This window comes from Neomonachus schauinslandi, chromosome 10, assembly GCF_002201575.2.
Source record: "Neomonachus schauinslandi chromosome 10, ASM220157v2, whole genome shotgun sequence".
NCBI lineage: Eukaryota > Metazoa > Chordata > Mammalia > Carnivora > Phocidae > Neomonachus > Neomonachus schauinslandi.
The window spans coordinates 80,481,577-80,501,224 of NC_058412.1; the positions used below are offsets into that span (position 1 = coordinate 80,481,577).

The 19,648-nt window shown below is 41.4% G+C and overlaps 1 protein-coding gene across 9 annotated transcripts in view; it reads left to right on the forward strand.

Annotated features, from left to right (window-relative positions):
* IL1RL2 (interleukin 1 receptor like 2) overlaps window positions 1–19,648 on the forward strand; it is a 47,590-nt gene that overhangs the window by 18,543 nt on the left and 9,399 nt on the right. For 7 of the 9 annotated variants that reach the window (XM_021680329.1, XM_021680332.1, XM_021680336.1 and 4 more), the window contains exons 5-9: window positions 1,258–1,417; window positions 5,327–5,401; window positions 12,868–12,997; window positions 13,769–13,905; window positions 15,637–15,780. In XM_021680329.1, coding sequence (XP_021536004.1) covers window positions 1,258–1,417; window positions 5,327–5,401; window positions 12,868–12,997; window positions 13,769–13,905; window positions 15,637–15,780 — 646 coding nt within the window. The remainder of the gene's footprint in view (window positions 1–1,257; window positions 1,418–5,326; window positions 5,402–12,867; window positions 12,998–13,768; window positions 13,906–15,636; window positions 15,781–19,648) is intronic. The other 2 variants (XM_021680335.1, XM_021680338.1) reach the window with 2 other exon arrangements.

Here is a 19,648-nt window from a genome sequence, read left to right on the forward strand (position 1 = left end):
TGGACACTTGTGCAATTAAATTTTTATTAGGGCTTATAAGTTTGTCTTCTATATTAGGATTGTGAGCTTTCTAAGGACAAGGACTCCATCCTATTCCTGCATGACAGGGCCTCTCGCAGCCTAGCAAAGAGCAGAAACCTGAATGCTTGAATGAATAAGCAGACTCAATAATCCAAGAACTCTGTAGAGTGGCACTTTCCAAAGAAACTTTTTTTTTTAAAAGATTTTATTTATTTATTTGAGAGAGAGATAATGAGAGAGAGAACATGAAAGGGGGGAGGGTCAGAGGGAGAAGCAGACTCCCCGCTGAGCGGGGAGCCCGATGCAGGACTCGATCGGGACTCCAGGATCATGACCTGAGCCGAAGGCAGTCACTTAACTGACTGAGCTACCCAGGCGCCCCACCAGAGAAATGTTTTGAGAGAGGGGAAAAGTTTTGAGAGAGTTCAGAAGTGGGTCTATGAGATGGAAGGAGCATGAGAATGTGAGCTTCTGACAGTGTCCTGCCAGTGGATGGTGAGGTCTGCCCTGGCAGTGGTTGCTGAGGATGACAAGTGAGAAAGGCATTCCTGAGGCTAACCAGTCCTCAAGTTGGTTTGGCATGAGGTTGTTCTTGTTGATGCTGTGGAAACACGGGTGATGTAACAAGCTACGTGACGTCTGTCCATAAGCCTAGCCAGCATACTTTGACTGTTGTTCAGGCCTCCAAGCAGAATGTTCTTGAAGAATTATTTTGGACCTCTGTGGAGAGGTGTATTTGGGCCTGGAACACAGCGGAAGCGGTCATTAATCACCTGGGCTTGCAGTCTTGGCATAGGGCCTTGGTGCCATGAGATGGTGGTCCACTGGGAGATATAGGCCCATGTGGGTGGAGGGCTTTCCTGCCTGTTCACACCCCCCCTACCACACTCCTTTGTGGGCCCATGCAATCTTCCTCCGTGTGGTCTGCCTTCTAGCTCATGTAGGCCTCTTTCCTTCCAACTTTCATTAGACTTAATATTTATAGTACTCACTGTAGCCTGTAACATATTCTTTGTCAAATCTATAGATATCTATCTATCTATCTATTTTTCTATCTACCTATTGATATCTATAGATATAAATATCGTCTTCAGTAGATTATAAATTACCCTGGGGATCACATATGTTTCTTGCATCTCCCCACGGTTCATAGGACGGTGCTAACTAGAAATGTAACTGATACACCAAAATACTCTTTGAATTAATTTATGTATGTATATATACTTTTGTATTTAGGGCTGTGAAGAGATTAAAGGAGAACGGTTTATTTCCTGGGAAACAAAGCTTTCAGTGAGCAATGTTTCAGCAGAGGACGGAGGGAGCTACGCATGTCAAGCCCGACTGACACACACAGGGAAACAGTACACTGTTTTAAACAGCATCACTGTGAATATCGGTAAGTATGCTCATATCCATCGCCTTGGCTTCCTCTTGGCTTTGCGTGAGATGGCTGGCTTTTTGGGCAGCAGTGATTCTTGATCTTGATTTTCTTGAGGGTCCGCAGGCTCTCAGACTTGCCATTGTTAGAATCAGAGGTAAAAAGAAGAGGGCAAAAGGCATGAGCAGTTTCGTTTTCTCATCTGGAAAAACAGAGTACCCAACACTCTTGGTATGAAAATTAAATGAGAGCATGTATGTAAAGTGGGTACTGGGGTCCCTGGCAAAGTATAGGTGTTCATCTAGTGGTAGATATTATTGTTACTCTTATTTCCCTCAGCCGTCATTGGTGTGACTACTTTGCTGGGCCATTCCAGGTTTGGCCTCCCCGGCCCAGGGCCTGCAGAGTTCAAGGTCTCTGGACTGGGCTCCAGGATACTTGATGCTCATGGGGCATCAGTTCTCAACCCAGAGCAGCCAGTTTGCTTGAACATATGACCTGGAGATTTGAAAACAGAATCTTCGGGGTAGAAGGAACCCTAAAGATAATTTAGCTTAAGCCATTAATTTTATAGAGACCCAGGAGGGGTGACTTAGGAAGCTTCTAAAGCTGGTTAGTGACAGAAACAGGGCCAGGACAAAGACTTTCAGTGCCCAGATGAGCATCATTTCTTCTCAACACGTTCAGCAAGGAGTTCTTGCTACATTGCCTTTTGTTCCTTTGTCAGTAGACAGTTGTCTTCTATGTTGACTCATCTAAATGGAAAGAACTGAAGACTGAATATTTCTTTGACTTGGACCATCATGTCTGTCACTAATTTCTGTCAGACTTCAGTGTATGGGGTGGTACCTAGCAATTTCTTGATGGCATGGCTCTCTTGGGGCATGTGTTCAGCATGGGTGGCTTCCTGCTTCCCACCCAGAACTCTTTAATTAAGAAAATTAATTGTATTACATTTCATGATTTTTATGCTCTTGGGTTTTATGTTACCTGTTATCTCTCCAGATGTAGGCAAAAAAGATCTTTGTCTTGTTCAGAGTTGAATCTCCCACACCTAGCCCAGTGCCTGGACTAGACTAGGCACAGACCCATTTAATAACTGAATGGTTGATGACTATCATGCTTAGTTTTCCACTGGTAGCTGAAGGAATTCTTTGAAAGGCAAAATGAAGACTACCTCAAGTAAATCCCATAGGGGATTCAAGAGGTCATTGAGTTCAATAGTCTGTATATCATGTCGTTGCAATAAGCACTTATTTATGATCTAGTATATGCCCCAATTGTTGGAACCTAATAATTAAAAACTAAAAAAAAAACCCCATCATTTCTTCTATTGAGAAGCTGTCATCCTGGTGGTAGTGGAGTTATAGATATAAATGAATCATTTTCACATTATGTAGTAAGGATAGAGTTATAAATAAAGTTATAGATAGTGTCTGGGGGACCAGGAAAAGAATCAGAATTAGCCACAGGGGTGGCAAGTAAATGGTCTTAGAAGGCTTCCAAGAGGAAATGGCTTTTCAGCTGAATTTTGAAGGATGAGTCAAATTTATAAAAGTAAAGAGTGAGGCAGGGCAGAGAGAATACTATAAGACAAAGCATAGAAGTGTCTACTAGCATAATTTGTATTGGACCTAAAACTAATTTTGTTAGAGCAAACCTAAGCATGAGGTAAGGAGTGGTGGGAGCTGAGGCCATGGAGTTAAATAGGGTCAAGGTTTAGGGGGCCAATTACATGTAGGCTTTACCATGTGGCCCCCGAAGAGCCCTTGGATGCAGAGCGACGAGGCTGCATTTGTGATGGACAAGACCAGTCTTGAGATGGTTGAGCAAGAGTTGAGGAGGGTCTTGAAGCCTGTAGGCCACTTTGGCAGCTGCTGCAATACCCAGTATTGATAAGAGTGCTGATCATCTGAACTTGAGTGGAAGTGGCAGGGGATTCTTCTTCGGGCAGTAATTTAGTGGCTCTTTACTGAGTGCCTAATGAGGTCAGGTCCTGTGCTTTGTAGAGAGGGCACGAGAAGGAGGAAAGCCGCCATGACCACCACTCTGTTGGAGCTTTGAAGTCTGAGCAGGGAAGGGAGGCAGAGATAAATCAGATAATCTGCTAGTGAGATGTGTAATTACCAAGGAGATGAATGCCATGAAGGAATGGAATGTATAAGACTGAACAGACAAGGACCTGTTGAGAAGGCAGAGGGTCAGGGAAAGCTTCTTGATAATAGTGACGCTGCCGGTCAGGACGCATTAACTGAGTGATGGAGTGGGCGAGATTTTTCCAGATTGAGGGAGCCCTGTGACAAAATAGACCATGGTATGTGTGAATAATGGGAAGTAGGCAGGGGGGCTGGAGCAATGCTGAGTGGGGGAGGTCATGTGAGGTAATGAGGTTGGAGAAGTAATCAGGGCCAAGAATTGGTAGGAGCATGCAATCCAAAGCAGAGAGTATGGAGTTTATTCTATGAACAGTGGTAAGCAGCCAGAGGGATTGAGAGCAGGAGAGTGGCACAATGTGACTTACATTCCAGAAAGCTCAGGGTGGCTGCCGTGCATGAAACGATCCCTATAGAGTTAAGAGTGGCAGGGAGGAGGCAGGTACAGAAATGAGGGTGAGATATCAGGTAGGCACAGAAAAACATGGTGGCACTGGAGATGGATACATGTGGATGGATTCAAGGCATCTGAGGAGGTAAATCCCACAGGGATTGGTGTTGGATTGAATATGGGATAAGGGATGTGGCAAAGTCAAGGGAGCTAGGCCTTTTGGCATATGCAACAGACTAGATGATGATATTATTCAATGAAATAGTATAACTCTGGAGGAAAACTGGATTTAGGAGTGAGATCATGAGTTTGGTCATGCGTAAGCTGAGTACTTGGAGGTGCCCATGTGGAGATATCAAGTTGGCCTGGTCCTGGTCTAGAGAAAGGTCTGGAGATGCAACTTTCAAAGTCCTTGTCCTTTAGATGGTAATGGAAGAGGTGGATATGAATAAGAGTACCAATGAAAGACTAGAGAGTGGAAAATAGAGGGTTTAGCCATGAAGAAGGAGGCACACACAGAGAAGTGTTAGGAGCTGAAATTAGTTTGGTTTTGTGATTGATAATTTGAAGAGGTGAGAAGAACTGTTGCCTAGAGTGACTTCCAGGTTTGAGCTGTGTGCGATCTAGTGCAAAGTGGTACATCACTGGCCCATGATGACCTCTGTTTGGGACACACTGAACTTGAATAGTTTGTAGAATAGTATTGTCATTATACAAGACACATGTTTTTGCATTTTCCTAGCTTCCCTCTTATAATGTCTCCGCATCCCACCCCAAATATAGAGGACGAATGTGGAGCTAGGTAGGTGATTACTAGATGTTGGTGGGGAAGGGAAGAAGTAGAGAAAAACAAAGGGCTGGGAACTCAACACGAGGAAAGACAGTCTTACAGCAGGGTGAAGGAATGGAAGAGCTGAAGAAGAACAGAAGAGGACAGGATGTAAAGAATACGGAAAAGCAGGGATGGAGGATGGAGCAGCGGGACCGAAGATAAAACATTGGCTCATGCTCTCTCTCTATCTGGGACCTAGACCGGAGCTTGGCTTAGAGCCACTGTTTACAAACTGTATTTGGATTATTAGGTAATGAGATTTTATTACACGACCTCATTAGTTTATATTTATACCAAATATAGAACGGCAAAGCAAACTCTCCTGGTAGCCCAGCTTTTAGGGTTTTTCCTTAGCATTCAATTATTTATGGTTTAAAAATATGCACTTATGAGTTGGTAGTTTATCACACCATGAGTTTTTTTCTTTCCTTGACTCATGCTTATTAAAGTCCTGCTCAGTGCCATGTTTTCTTCGCACTGTCATTGGATAAATAGGTGGGAATGTATCATACATGATTCTAATGCAATTTCATGTGGGTATGATTTCTTAGCAGAAACAAATGGATATGCCAGAAGAATTCCTAAAATCATTTATCCAAAAAACAATTCAATTGAAGTACAACTTGGTGAGTAAAATTATCAAAGCCATTGAAATCACTAAGGGCAGATTAATATAAATATTTAATATAAAACCAGTTAAATTTCATTGAATGTCCTGAAACTTGACAAAGCATTTTAAAAATTCATGTTGAAAAATGTTGGAAAAATTTAGCAGGAAAATAATTGAATAGAAGAAATAGAGATCTTTTCTAGTGAATAGTAAAGTACGTTTAATTATAAAGCAACAGTAAGTAAATACTGGTATTTGTATCCAAATTGAAAGATTAAAGCAACATAATGGAAGATAATAAGCATATCCTACAATATACAACAGTTTAGTAAAGATTTGTGGCATTTAAGCATGTGTAGAGAGAGAGATCTAGTATATATGTGATATTAGTGTAACTTTTTAAATGTGAAGAATATGTAGTTCATTCTTTACCTCATATCAGACATAAAAATACATTTTTGGTGAATCAAGGAACAACATATAAAAATAAATCCACAGAAGTACCATTAAAAACTGAGATAAATTTATATCTAACCTCAGAATGATGTACTATCTACACATAAAATCAGTGGAAGAAATCACAGAAGATTAAAAATTAGACTCACATAAAAACTGTAAATATCTGTATACAGGAAAAATGGTAAAGTGAAAATGTGATGACAAACTAGGAGAGAATGTTTGGAACAGAGACATAAAAAAACAGGTAATATCATTAAATACCAACAAATCAAGGACTAGGAATAATCCAAAAGAGGCAAATGAATAATTCACAGAAGAAAAAAAAGACTAACAAAATATGAAAATATATTCATCCACAATAAAAGGAATGCACACAAAAAAATGATATGTATCTATGAAATTGGTAAGGATTAAAAATATAAATACCAAATATTAGCAAGGATAATATAGAGGGTGTTCTAATACATTACTGGCCATGAATATGAGTGGTCCTTTTAAAATATTTGTGTTTAAAGCTCTCCAATGGTTTCCCATCTCACTCAGTGAATAAAATTCCCACTCACTTGAATAAAATTCAAAGTCCTTGCATTCCCAACATGGGCCTCCATGGCTGACTTCCCCTTACCAGTGTTCACACTGGTAAGCTCATACTTGATCCCCCTGGTATCCTGCTGTTCCTTCAACATCTCAAGCACACCTCTACCTCAGGGACTTTGCACTTGCTGTTCCCTCTATTTGAAATGCTCTTCCCCACACAGCTCCATGGTCCCTTCTTTCACTTCCATCAGGTCGCCAATGAATGTCATCTCACTTGACCACCACATTAAAACAGCACACTTCTGGGGTGCCTGGGTGGCTCAGATGGTTAAGCATCTGATTTCTGCTCAGGTCATGATCTTGGAGTCCTTGGATTGAGCTCCACATCAAGCTGAGCGGGAGGCTACTTCTCCCTCTGCCCCTCCCTCTGCTCATGCTCTCTTTCTTGCTCTCTCTCATATAAATAGATAACATCTTAAAAAACAAAAAGTAGCACACCTCACCCACCATCATGCTCTATCCCCTGAGCTCTCTCTAATTTTGGTGAAGTACTTATCACTACCTCACATATTTTGTCCTGGTATCTCTAATTCTATTTGAGTCAATGCTCCTTAGGAGCAGACTTTTTGTCTGGTTTGTTCCTTCCTATATCACCAGTGCTCAGAACAGTTTCTAGAACAAAGCAGATACTCAAGAAATGTTGCTTAATAGCTAAATAAATGAATGGACTGGTATAAACTTTGTAGAAGGAAATGCCAGTATGCATTCAGAACCTTCACAATAACTTTTGACTCAGTAAATTCTAGATGGTAAACCACATACAACAGAAACAGACCCCCAGGGCCCCAGAGATAGATAGATAGATAGATAGATAGATAGATAGATAGATAGATAGACAGATAGATAGATATTAATTGTGCTTACTATGTGCAAGGAAGGAAAAGACATGATTGCAATTTTCAGAAGACACTGCAAACTTTTTAAAAAGACTATATCAGATTTGAAAAAGAACAAATAAAATATCAGAATTGACAAGTACAATAACCAAAACCAAAAACTCAATAAAGGGTTTAATGGCATATGAGACATCTGAAAAAAGGATTACTGAACAAAAATATAGGTCAGGAGAAAATGCCTATGATTAAGCACAAAGAGACAGAAGAATAGGAAGTACAGAGGTTAGAGAGAGAGGATACCCAGAGCTAACATGTATGTAATTGTAATCTCAGAAGAAAGAGAAAAGAGAAAAGGGGAGCAAAGGCAGTATTATTTAGGTGATAATCTGAGAATATTCCAAACTGATAGACACATGAATCCAAAGACTCTGGAAGCTAAGGAGACTCGGCAGGACAAATAAAGGCAAACCTACACCTTGAAATACCAAAGTGAAGCTGCAGAAAAACAAAGGAAAAATATCTTAAAAGTTAGGAAAAAAGGGAAAAAAAATCCTCTGTGCGCAACAGTAAGCTCACTGTTTGAATTTTTGATGGAAATAATGGAGGTTGTCTGCTGAAAAAAGAATGCTAATTTTATAGTCAGTGAAAATACGACAAACCTAAAATGACAAAATTTGCTAACCACAATCTTACATTAAAGGAGCTACTCCAGTGTTCTTTAAGCAGGAGGAAATGTTTCTAGATGGTGAATCAGCTTTGTAGGAGGGAAGGAAGGAGCGCATGTTGGCATAAATATGTGAGTAAATCCAAATGAATCTTGACTGAATGAGGCAATAATAATGACGATTGTTCATGGAATTTAAAATATGTATGAAATTAGAATTCACAACTGCATTTGCCTGTCTGCTGGGAGAAGGTTAAATGCAATTGCATCCTAATACTTTACATTCTCTTAGAAGACGATAGAAATAATCAATAATATCAGATTTTGATAAGTTCGAGGATCTATGTTTTAATATTTAGGGTAATGCTAAAGTAATAATAATTTCAAAAATACAGCTTTATATGGAATAATAAAAAATAATCAAGAGGAAGGTAAGAAGGAATCCAAAAGAAGGAATCAAAAGACAGCAAGAAGGAAAAGACAGATATAGGACAGATGCTACAAATAAAACAAAAAAATATATATATATATAAGATAGTTGATTTAAACGTACATATATCACCGATTACAGGATGGGCTAAATGCTCCAAATGAAGATTGTCATACTGGATTTGAAAGAAGAAATCAAAACTCTGGGCTGTTTACAAGATGCTGGAAGAGAAAAGACTAGAAAATGATATATGTTATAAACACTAACCAAAATAATGTTGGTATAATTATACAAGCATTAAAGTAGATCTGAAGGCAGAATGCATTATTAGAGGTAAACAGAGATACTTCATAATGATTAAAAGTTCAATGGTGAACCTGTAGATACATAATAACATGGCCTTAGAAGTGTGTGTGTGTGTGTGTGTGTGTGTGTGTGTGTGTGTGTACACGTGCAGAAAGAGAGAGAGTTAGTTCAGGAATATGGAGAGAAATTAAGTCCACACTAATAATGGAATAATAATAACGACACTTTGCAAGGTAGCTGGTAGAACAAAGCAAACAGAACACCCTATAACGACAAACAAAATGTGCCCAACAAATGGCCTAATGTTCATATTATAGAGCCCTGAGCCCATCTACTACAGATTACACATTCTTTCTAAGCACAATGAAATGTTTAATAAGGAGACACCTGGGTGACTCAGTGGTTGGTTAAGTGTCTGCCTTCAGCTCAGGTCATGATCCCAGGGTCCTGGGATTGAGCCCCACATGGGGCTCCCTGCTCAAGTGGGGAGTCTGTTTCTCCCTCTCCCTCTGCCCCTCCCCCCAGCTCGTGCTTGCTCTCTCTCAAATAAATAAATAAATAAAATCTTTAAAAAGAAATAAGAAAAAAAAGACATGTTTAATAAAATCCACCATATATTGGGTTATAAAGCTAGTCTCAACAAAATCCAACAGATTGAAATCATATAAACTATATATTCTCAGACCATAAGACACTGAAGTTGGAAATAAGCAATAAAAAGACAGTTAGAATAACTGCATAGGTTGGAAAACAATCAAATAAAAAAACCCTCCGGATAGCCCATGGATAAAAATAGAAATCAGAAAATAATTTGACAATGAATGCTCATGAAAAGATTACACCAAGGTTGGTGGGATACAAAGATTTGATCAGGACATACTTGATAGTCTGAATTAGAAAAGGAAGCTAGTTGAAATATCCATGAGCTGCACGCTCACCCCTGAAGACAGAAAAGGAGAAGCAAAATAAATCCAACAGAAATGGAAGACATGAGGTGAGCAGTAATAGCGGAAAATAGTGAAATAGTAAATGAACATGCAACTGAGTGATTAACAGAGAAAGAAGTTCTTTTTTGAAAAGTGGAATGTGATTGCTAACCCCCTGAATGATTAAGAAAAGAGGGAAGGCACAATCTGAAGGAAAAAGAGGCCATCACCATAGATAATATACACATGAAAAAGGTCATAAAAGAATATTCTGGAAAACCTAGCGCCAAACAATTTGAAAATCTAAAAAGAAATGGGCAGTTTCCATAAAAATTAGCACAAAGGATCTGGCAAAAGAAGATACAGATTTCAGAATAGACATATGACCAGAAATGTAAAATCTTACCACAAACAGAATTCTAGATCCACTTGGCTTTACTAGTGAACTCTACAAAGCATTTAATAAAGAAATTTGACAGATTTAAACAAATTGTTTCACAAAGTAGAAAAAGAAGAAATAGTCGTTAACGCATTTTATTAGGTCCGGAAAATCTTGACAGTCAGACCCAACAAGGACAAGGAAATTTCAGGCCAGTCTCATTCCTCAACACAGATGAAAAATTTTAAGCACATTATTAGCAAATTTATTTTATCAGCATACCCAAAGGATGATACATTGCGGCTCAGTTGGGCTTACATGAAGCAATGCCAGGTTGCTTCATATTAGGTAAGTCTTCCTTTTATTTTACATTAACAAATTAAAGAAGAAAAAATACATTCATAGATGCAGCAAAGTCACTTAGAACACCCGAACTAGGAATTTATTATTTAAAAAAAAACTTCTAAACTAGGAATGTAAGGGAATGTCCTTAATCTGATTTTTAAAAATCTGTTTTTAGAAGCCCTTAGAAGAAACAACACACTTAAGACTGAACTATTAAACGTATGTCCTTTGTTTTGAGGGAGAGCCAAAATCTCAACAGATTTTAGTTTTTGCTGAATTTGATAGGTTGATTATAATGTTGGTATGGAAAAAAGTAAAGACTGAATAATAGTCAAGATACTTTTAATGAAAAAGGACTAGCTGAGGGGATTTGTACCACCAGATTTCAAGATTTATGAAAAATCTACCATAGTTTAGACAGTGTAGTTCTGATGCCAAGATAGACAACGGGTTAGAATTGAAGGCCCAGAAATAGATCCACCATAAAACACACTTGATTTTGGCAAGGTTGACACTGCTCTAGGTAAGGTGTGATCTTTTCAATAAATGGAACTTGACAATGGGATAAAGAATAAAATAAAGACCTGACCCCTTTTTCACACTATTTATAAAAATAATTTCCAGTGAGTTGTAGATCTAAAGAAGTCAAAATGATGTATTTCTAGAAAAAAAATCCTTCATGATTTGGGGTAAGGAAAGATTAAAAAAAATAAAGACATGCTAGTCAATGACTAGTCTTGAGGTAAAATTTGATAAGTACGACTACGGTAAGCATAGTAACTTCCGTTTATTGAAAGACAAGTCAACCTACCAGAAGGCGAGACAGACCGCTGTGACAGTTTACAACAGAGGGTATCAACACAGCCAATGAAGGTCTAAAAACGTGCTGCAGCAGGTGCAATCTAGGGCAATGCAAATTCAATCCACGGTGTGATGTCCCAACACACACATCGAGCTGGCGAAAATAAATAGACTGACAACATCACATACTGCTGAGTAGGTAAAGTAACAGGTGCTCTCCTACACCGCTGGTGGAAGGGCAAATCGGTACAACCGCGATGGAAAACGATTCGGCATCTCCTTTAAAGTCGAAGATACCCATAACCTAACATCTACCGATTTTACTGGTAGATAGAGAGGCACGTGCACAGTCATGTACAAGGGTGTGTATACAAGAAAGGTGTGCACCGTGCCCCGGGGGGCATGCAGCGGAGAGCTCACAGCAGCCTTACACATCGAGGCAAACACTACAATGAGATGTGTGCATAGCAGCTGTACAAGAAATAAACAAGTGCTAGTGCATTCTCTTATCTGAATGGAGTCAGCTACATGCAGCAGCACGGATCAGCATCACAAACAAAATGTGGGCAACAGAAGCTACAGTTCAAGAGCAAATGCATAAGTGATAAAGTATAAAGTAGGCAGGGGCATGTGGGAGGCTTCTGGAGTTCCGGCAATATGCTGTTTTCCTGATGGGGTGAAGGTGGTATGGATGTGTGCTTTACATTTATGTTCTATACTTTTTACTATACATGTGTTATAGTTCATGATTTTTGAAAAATAAATTCCACCTAGGGGCGCCTGGATGGCTCAGTTGGTTGGGCTTCTGCCTTCGGCTCAGGTCATGATCCTGGAGTCCTGGGATTGAGCCCTGCATCCGTCTCCCTGCTCATGGGGAGCCTGCTTCTCCCTCTCCTCCCCACTTGTGCTCTCTCTCATTCTCTCTCCCTCTCTCTCTCTCAAATAAATAAATAAAATCTTTCAAAGAAAAAACAAATTAGAAAAAATAAATTCCACCTAGAATAAAGAAACATGAAGTAGACTGTGTAGAAATAAAGTAATTTTTTATGTAGAGTAAATAGATGGGATATATTAGGCTCATGGAGCAAAATCAAATAAAAATAGAAAATAAATAGAAAAATCAAATAAAATATAAAATTATTAAATATAATTTGTGAATGTGTGCGGTGGAGTCATGAGAGGGGTCACGATTGGTGAAGTAGAAATACCACTGGATTTGGAAATAGAAAACCAGCGTTCATGTCTCATTTCTTTCTCTCTTGTGTGACCTTGGGCAAGTCACCAATCTCTCTGAACTTCAGTGTTCTCATTTGTAAAGTGGGCATTACAGCACCTCCTCTTTCCTGATTGTAGGATGGTTTTGAAGATAGGAAGACTGAAGAAGACAATGCATGTGAAATACTTGGTCCGAGGGTTGTGGGTTATTGTTAAGCTGTGAAATACTTTGTAAAGTTCTTTGTTAAGTTTCCTAAGACTGGTGGTAATATCTGTGTCCCTGATATTCAGGAGGGCATTGGCCAGAAGCTGGTGGTATTTGGATATCACATGGATATCTCTGTACAGTAGACACTCTGGAAGGTAACTTGTCCCTTATCATCTCTGTCCAGGGAGAGAATAAAGTAGAGGAACATTGACCTCCAGGGTGAATTTTTGGTAATCAAAAGATATTCAAGGATATTGTTTAGCTGATCACTTTTTTGTAGGCTTTTCATGTAACATTTATAAATTTGTTTTTATAGGCTCCCCCCTTACTGTGGACTGCAATATCACAGACACAAGGGATAATACAAATCTCCGATGCTGGAGAGTCAATAACACCTTGGTGGATGATTACTACAGTGAATCCAAACGCATCAGAGAAGGATCCGAGTAGGTGTTGTGTTTTTCTGGCTTCCCTAAAAGCCGACAAGAATTTCCTCACTTACATTATTTTGGTGCTAGTACTACTTCTTTTAGATGCTTCTCACTGACCCCTCATCACTCCTTTTGGCTTTGCCTCTCAAAGATGTCCTCAGCGCTCGGCAGGGCTGAGCCTCCCCTTCAGAGAAGTGTGAGGGGCTCATCTTATCAACATTCCCACATCCTATTTAGACAGATGAGGCAAAACATCAAGTATGGGCCTCACACAACAAAATCCATTTCTCTCAGCTAGTCCTTAAAACCAGCCTCCTTCCTATTTTGTTATATCATGAGCCATAGATCTTCAAGGCTCCAGTAGCAAAGCAGGGAGCAGCGTGGGGACTCTTGGGGGAGACAGGACTTAATCATGCGCTAATTACGTGGTAGAAACCCAATTCGTGGTGGTATAAATTGGGTGGCGTAAAGCAAGATTCACTAGTCCGAGGGCGGAAGAACTGGTGTTGGGCCCTGCAGGGTAGATAAGTTAGCCTATGTGGAGACAACCAGAGGAAGGCTCTGGAGGGTTCAGGATGACATCTGTCACCGTCCAGAAGAAAATGGAAATCCGGAAGGGCCACAACTCACGCACCTCACCGAGCTAGTCCGTGAAGCATTCCCAGGGTAACTGTGATGGCCTAAAGTGTTCTCCAGAGAGAGAATTTTATTCTCTGGACTGAAGATGATACACTATGCTGGGTAACTATGCCTCACATATAAATGGTTGGCTCCTTTCTTTTACAGATCCCACATTTCTTTCCAGAAACATATTTTTTACACAGTGAACATAACCTTCTTGGAAGTGAAAATGGAAGATTATGGTCATCCTTTCATTTGTCACGCCGGAGTGTCAGCAGCATATTTTATTTTAAAACTCCCAGGTAACGGTTCGGTGGGGTACACGCTGTTCAGAAGGTTCAAAACAATGACAAGGAGACACTTGGTGTGAGGCAGCAGAGTGATATTCAATAAGGAAACTCGGCATTAATTTCTTGTTTGGAATTTGTTGGTTTCAAACTCATTTCCAGAGTGGGGGGAGGGGTGTCAATGCTCCTGAAGGCAATGAGTGACCAACTCAAGAATTGCCAGCCATCACTCCTGTCTACTTACCAGGGGCTTTATGAATCTCATAAATATTGCAAGGCACGGTCTTCTTATCATGACCATTGCAGTACCAAGATCCCTGAAGTCTATACTTTACAACTTCCCAGACCTGGGTCCTCCCAAAGTGGGAGGTGGCATTGTTGCTCCAAGATCTGGGGAAGGACAAAGAGAAGTTGGAAGGATGGGAGGGAAGGGCCAATCCATCTAATAGAAGCTAGAGGCTCAAACAGGTGGTCAGGATCAGATCGGGCGCCCACGTGCAGAGCAGATCCACTTGGTTGTGCTGGGACTTAATCAATGGATTGCTATTTCTGTTGACCCAGAATGTGTTTTAGTTATTTTGCTTTATTGTATTTAAAGACATACTGCAGTGCATAGGGATGTCTTTGACCTCAAACTGTTTGCAACATGGTGTGACCTAGGGCAGGTCATGATAAACTCCTTAGGGAGTATTTTTTTTTTTTTTAAATGAATGTGTTCTGGGGGGTTCAAAGAAAAGAGAATTTCCCCTTTTATCCCCCCCCCCCCATACACACATACATACATACACACCTTTTAGTGGAGACTGGAGCATCTGGAAGGGGCTGATGAAGGAAGTGGTGTATGCAGTGGATTCTAAGAATGGAGAGACTTTCTCTTCCTTTGTCCTTCTTCCTCTTTCCAAATTCTCTCCTTCCTAGAGTCTCCTTCCATGGCATCACTGTTTTGGCCTGTGGTAAGGGAGCAAACTGTACTGTTCCTCCTCTGGGATGTGTAGGAGCCTGTTTTCAGGGACTTGACATTCCAGGGGAACCGGTTCTGCTTCTTGGTCATCTCCCACCCACAGCTTTTGCCATAATTGCTCTGCAGTGTGTTTGCAAAGCAGAGCAGGGATAGACACCCTTTCTGCCCTTTCAGAGACTGTGCCTTGCAGACAGGCCCCCCGCCTGGACCTTGTTGGCACAAAGAGGATGAGGGGGGAGTTTGGCTCTCCGCCAGTCTTCCGGAGACAACAGAGTTGGCTTTCAGGGGAGGCAGCTGATGGCTCTTTATTTACGACAGGTGCCCTGCTGCTCAATTTTGAGTGCCCATGAAAGCAGTTATGACAGTGGAATAATCAGGAGTGTGCAACAGAACCACCGGGGAAGGTCTTCCAATAAACATGTCCAAGGCTCTACCTCGGGAGAGTCTAGTAGAGTTGGCTTAAGTGAGACCTGGCCGTGTGTGTTTTGAGAGAAGTCCTCATGCATTCCAGCCAGCCCCATCAGGAGCTAGGCTTCTGCAGAATTTCCCTCCTCGGGTTCCCAAGAGCACATTTGCTTTCTGAAATTCGTGGGCCACACCAGATTATTCTACTCCCATATACCTATTATATTTAACTGTAAACAAATATTTAAGCATTATCCTCATTGACCTCTAACACATTTCCATTTGGCACTTGTAATGTGATCTGTATAAGTAAAGCATAGAGTTGACTCTTTGTTTTATCATTATTATTTGTTTATATCTTTATTTGCTGTCATTTGTAGCTCCAAATGTTCAAGCTTACTTGATAGGTGGGCTTCTCGCCTTGGTGAGTGCAACAGCATCTATCATGTACCTCTACAACATTTTTAAGATCGACATTGCACTCTGGTATCGAAGTGCCTTCCATTCTACCGGGACCAGAGAAGGTAAGCGTGGGTAACCACCGAAGATTGTCTCATACTTGGCATGCGCTCATCCGTATAACCATTGTAAATACACTTTATCATATTTTACTAGCTTGCCTTTCATGTTTTTGGCAAATTGGGAGTTAGGACTCTCCCTGGACTTCTCATGCTTCAGGGAAACCATTGGTCCATGGTCACCAGCATTGTTCAGTCGAATGAGGCTTGCAGGCTAGTCGTGGCCGAGCAGATCTTTGCTAAGAAGCAGGAACACGTCATCTTCTGGGTCCCACTGTGACTGTTTTAGAGAGGTTCTCACGTCTACTGCTGTTTGCCAAAGAAGACAATTTCTCCTAGAGCGACAAAGGGCTCTCCATCCACGATACGTCTTCAGCACGGTGGGCGCATGAGCAGAGTTTACGTTATGGAGAGAGATGAGCTGCCTGTGGGGGCAGCTCTTTTAGGCCCTGTACTTGGGGCCTGAAAGATTTAAGTCCCCGACTCGCAAGGCTAGAGAGAGACCTGGGTTTGCATCTGGTTCTCCCCTTACTCCCATGGGATCTTAGGAAGTGTTGAATGCTCTTCTCTTTCTTGGCTATAGAATGAAAGAAAAAAAGAAGCAAGGAAGAAGAGAAGGGAGGAAGGAGAGGAGGAAGGAAAGCAGGAAGGAGGGAAGGGAGGAAGGAGGGAAGGAAAGGGAGGAAGTGGGGAGGGAGAGAAAATGATCAGAGCCTGCCTCTCAGAGTATTGTAGGAACAACTGAGTTGAAGTCCAGGAAAGCCCTGAGCAGGGACCTGGGGCACAAGGGGCACCCTGTAGTCTGAAGGCCAAAGCGAGCTGCCTCTGCCCCTTTGCCCCAGGTTTCAGCGTGGTCTCTGGAGCTCCCGTCCTGCCAACACGTCTCAACACACAAATGCCTCAGTGCGGTCCTGAAACTCTGAGGAACGGGCACTTCTCACCATTGTGGTATTTTTTTCTTTTTCTTTTTGTTTTATAAGTAGGCTCCATGCCCAGCATGGAGCCCAATTTGGGACTTGAAATCATGACCCTGAGATCAAGACCTGAACTGAGATCAGGAGTCGGACACTTAACCGACTGAGCCACCCAGGCGCCCCACCCCCAACCATTGTGGTTTTTTTAAAACTCTGTGCTGTTTTCTTGTTGTCTCAGAATGGTTGTGATCTATTAAGGCCTTGAAAAAAAATAATAAGTCTGCTTTAATGTCCTCTGATTGGATGGAAAATTAATACACAGCTGAGAGAAGTCTATGCGCTTCACGTACACGGAAATACCCACATTTATACCATTCAGGTCTGGAGACCAGCGATGAGGACTAGAGTTGGAGTTCAGGGAAGTGGGTGTCCAAGCACGTTTTATGAGTACCCACCAGTAAGAAAGGCATTATTTACACCGAGGGTCTGCTTTGCATATAAAACACACAGTACAAGTTGTTGTCCATCTATTTGAGAAAACAGGTGTCCTAACTTGGACTTTATTCTAAGGTAAATTTCCGAAATCAAAACTGGCAGTCCCGGAGCAGTGTAGAAAGCAACACGTTCTTTCTTGAGGGCCAAATTCAATCGCGGAAACGCAACTGTGCATGTCCAATGCCTCTTGAAGCCTCTCTAGTCCTGAGGCCCGTCGGCTGGATGTGGGGTCCCCTCGGAGCCTCCCTGTGGCTATGCTCCTGCCTGCGAATGTGGCAGAGGAGACCAGCACACCACCACTTGCTTTCTGTTTACTGACTGACTGGACACTGCGGGGACTTCAGTGGTGTTCCCAGATCTCTGGTCTGGGTGCGCGTCTCACTCCATGACTCACTGTGACTCCCAGGAACATGAGAGCCGAGGGCCAGTGCAGCTGCCGGCTGGTGAGGTCGAGTTTAGCAGGAAGAGAAGAAAGGAATAGTGACTCACCCAGAGCAGGGGAGCTGAGCAGATGACAGACTCAGGGAGCCCCACCCTCTGCTGAGACTGGGCTCCAGCCCGAATTCGGGCTGAGAATTTGGACATCGGGGCTCACAGTCAGCCAGGGCTCCTTTTTTTTCTTAATTCAGATAAGTACTTGCATACTTTATGACCAAATCTCTAATCTCTACAGCTCCATCTATGAGAACGACCCCTGTAATTCCTCTCTGAGTGTTGGCTTTGACAATGAGCTAGAGATGAGACTTAAGATTTGTCCCTGATGCTATTTCCAGCATTGTGTCCCTGGGAGATATTTTCTGAGTTATTGGGGGGAACGTGTGGCGTAAGGGGTGGCAAATACAAATGAAGAAATAGACAAATTGTGTCCTTCTTATGATAAAATATTTCCCCAACTAGATGAGTTACACTTTATAACATGAGTAACAAGTGGGTATAGCTCAGTTTTATTGAGTCATCAACAGCCCTAATTCATGAGTTCTGTATGTTCTCTAGTAAATTATAGGAGTTACTTTAAAAATTCTCCTTCCGGGTGTGCATGCGTGTACAAAAATAAAAGGGCCAGTTTCCACATCTAGAGAGATTTGCATATGTCTCACCGCCTTCCAAATAGGTTTGTGGAGAACATACATGTAGAACACAACAATTAAAAACAAAAACAAAATAGGTATAGTGAATGGAGGGTAGAATCGTAAAATAAAGCTTGGCGGTAGAATTAATGACAAATTTTGGACACTTTTTAAAGATGAGTTAGCTTTAGAAGTAAAGGTAAAAGCAATGACAAGACACATTGTGTGCTGTTCACAAATGCTCTTCAATTGCTTATGAGAGCGCATAGCTTTTTCTGGGACAATTTTCCAAGGAAAAGTTTTTGTAGGGAGACTCATTTTTAAAGGGTGTAATATAATGAATCTTGTCTACAACAACTTTCCTGTGGTAAATGTAGTAGCATGTTGAATGTGGCTTTTCTTCTAGTGTCTTCCATGCTAGGGCTAAAATGCCAAACCTCATGCAATCAATAAAAGCACTTATGTGAAGACCAAATTGATTCTGTCTGATTTTTCCATTGGTTCAGTTTGATTAGGTTTGAAACTTAAGAAAAGAAAGTAAGGGGTTGAATAATCTTTAAGCAATCTCTCATAAACATTAATACATCCCAATAGACTTTTGTATTTCTGCCAATGGCCAATAAAGGCATATGCAGATGTTTTAACATCAAAATTAGGGCTGAATGTCTTCAGGAAATGAAAGGAGCTTGGCCAGAACCTAGATAAACTGTCTAGGTTTATCCACTATATAAAGGCAAGTTGTGGGAGTATCTGCTAACAGGCCCTTTCCTTAAAAAACTTACTAGTAGGTCTACGTTTCTACAGTTTTCTGGATGAAATAAACAGCTGGGGGGGGGGGGGCACGTCAAACTCATCATTATCTATTGCCATTCATTGTTACCTTCCCAACCGCTCTTACAGTTACTATGGCTGGGAAGCAAATTACCTCAAAACTTTGTAGCATAGAGCAGCCATCTCTTTTGCTGATGGGTTCTGCGGGTCAGGACGTGAACAGGCACAGCAGGGATGGCCTGTCCCAGCTCCATGATGTCTAGGGACCCCGCTGGAGGACTGGCAATTGATTTTGGCTATCAGTTGGTGGCCTCAGTGACCAGAGGCCCCAGTGCCCTCTCCATGTGGTCTCTGTGTGGGCTACTTTGGGCTTCCTCATGGCATGGTGATTGACTTCCGAGGGCTAGTGTTTCAAGAACAAGAGAGCCAGGAAAAGCCATATTTTCTCTTACGACTCAAACCCTAAATCTGTAGAGTCAATTCTACCACATTCTATTTATCAGGGCAGCTACAGAGTCCTCATCAATTTTAAGGGAATGGAAATAGATTCCACCTCTTTGTGGGGAGGTATGGTCGGTTCTGAAAGAGCATGTGGAACTGGAAATATTGCTGGGGCTATTTTCTGAA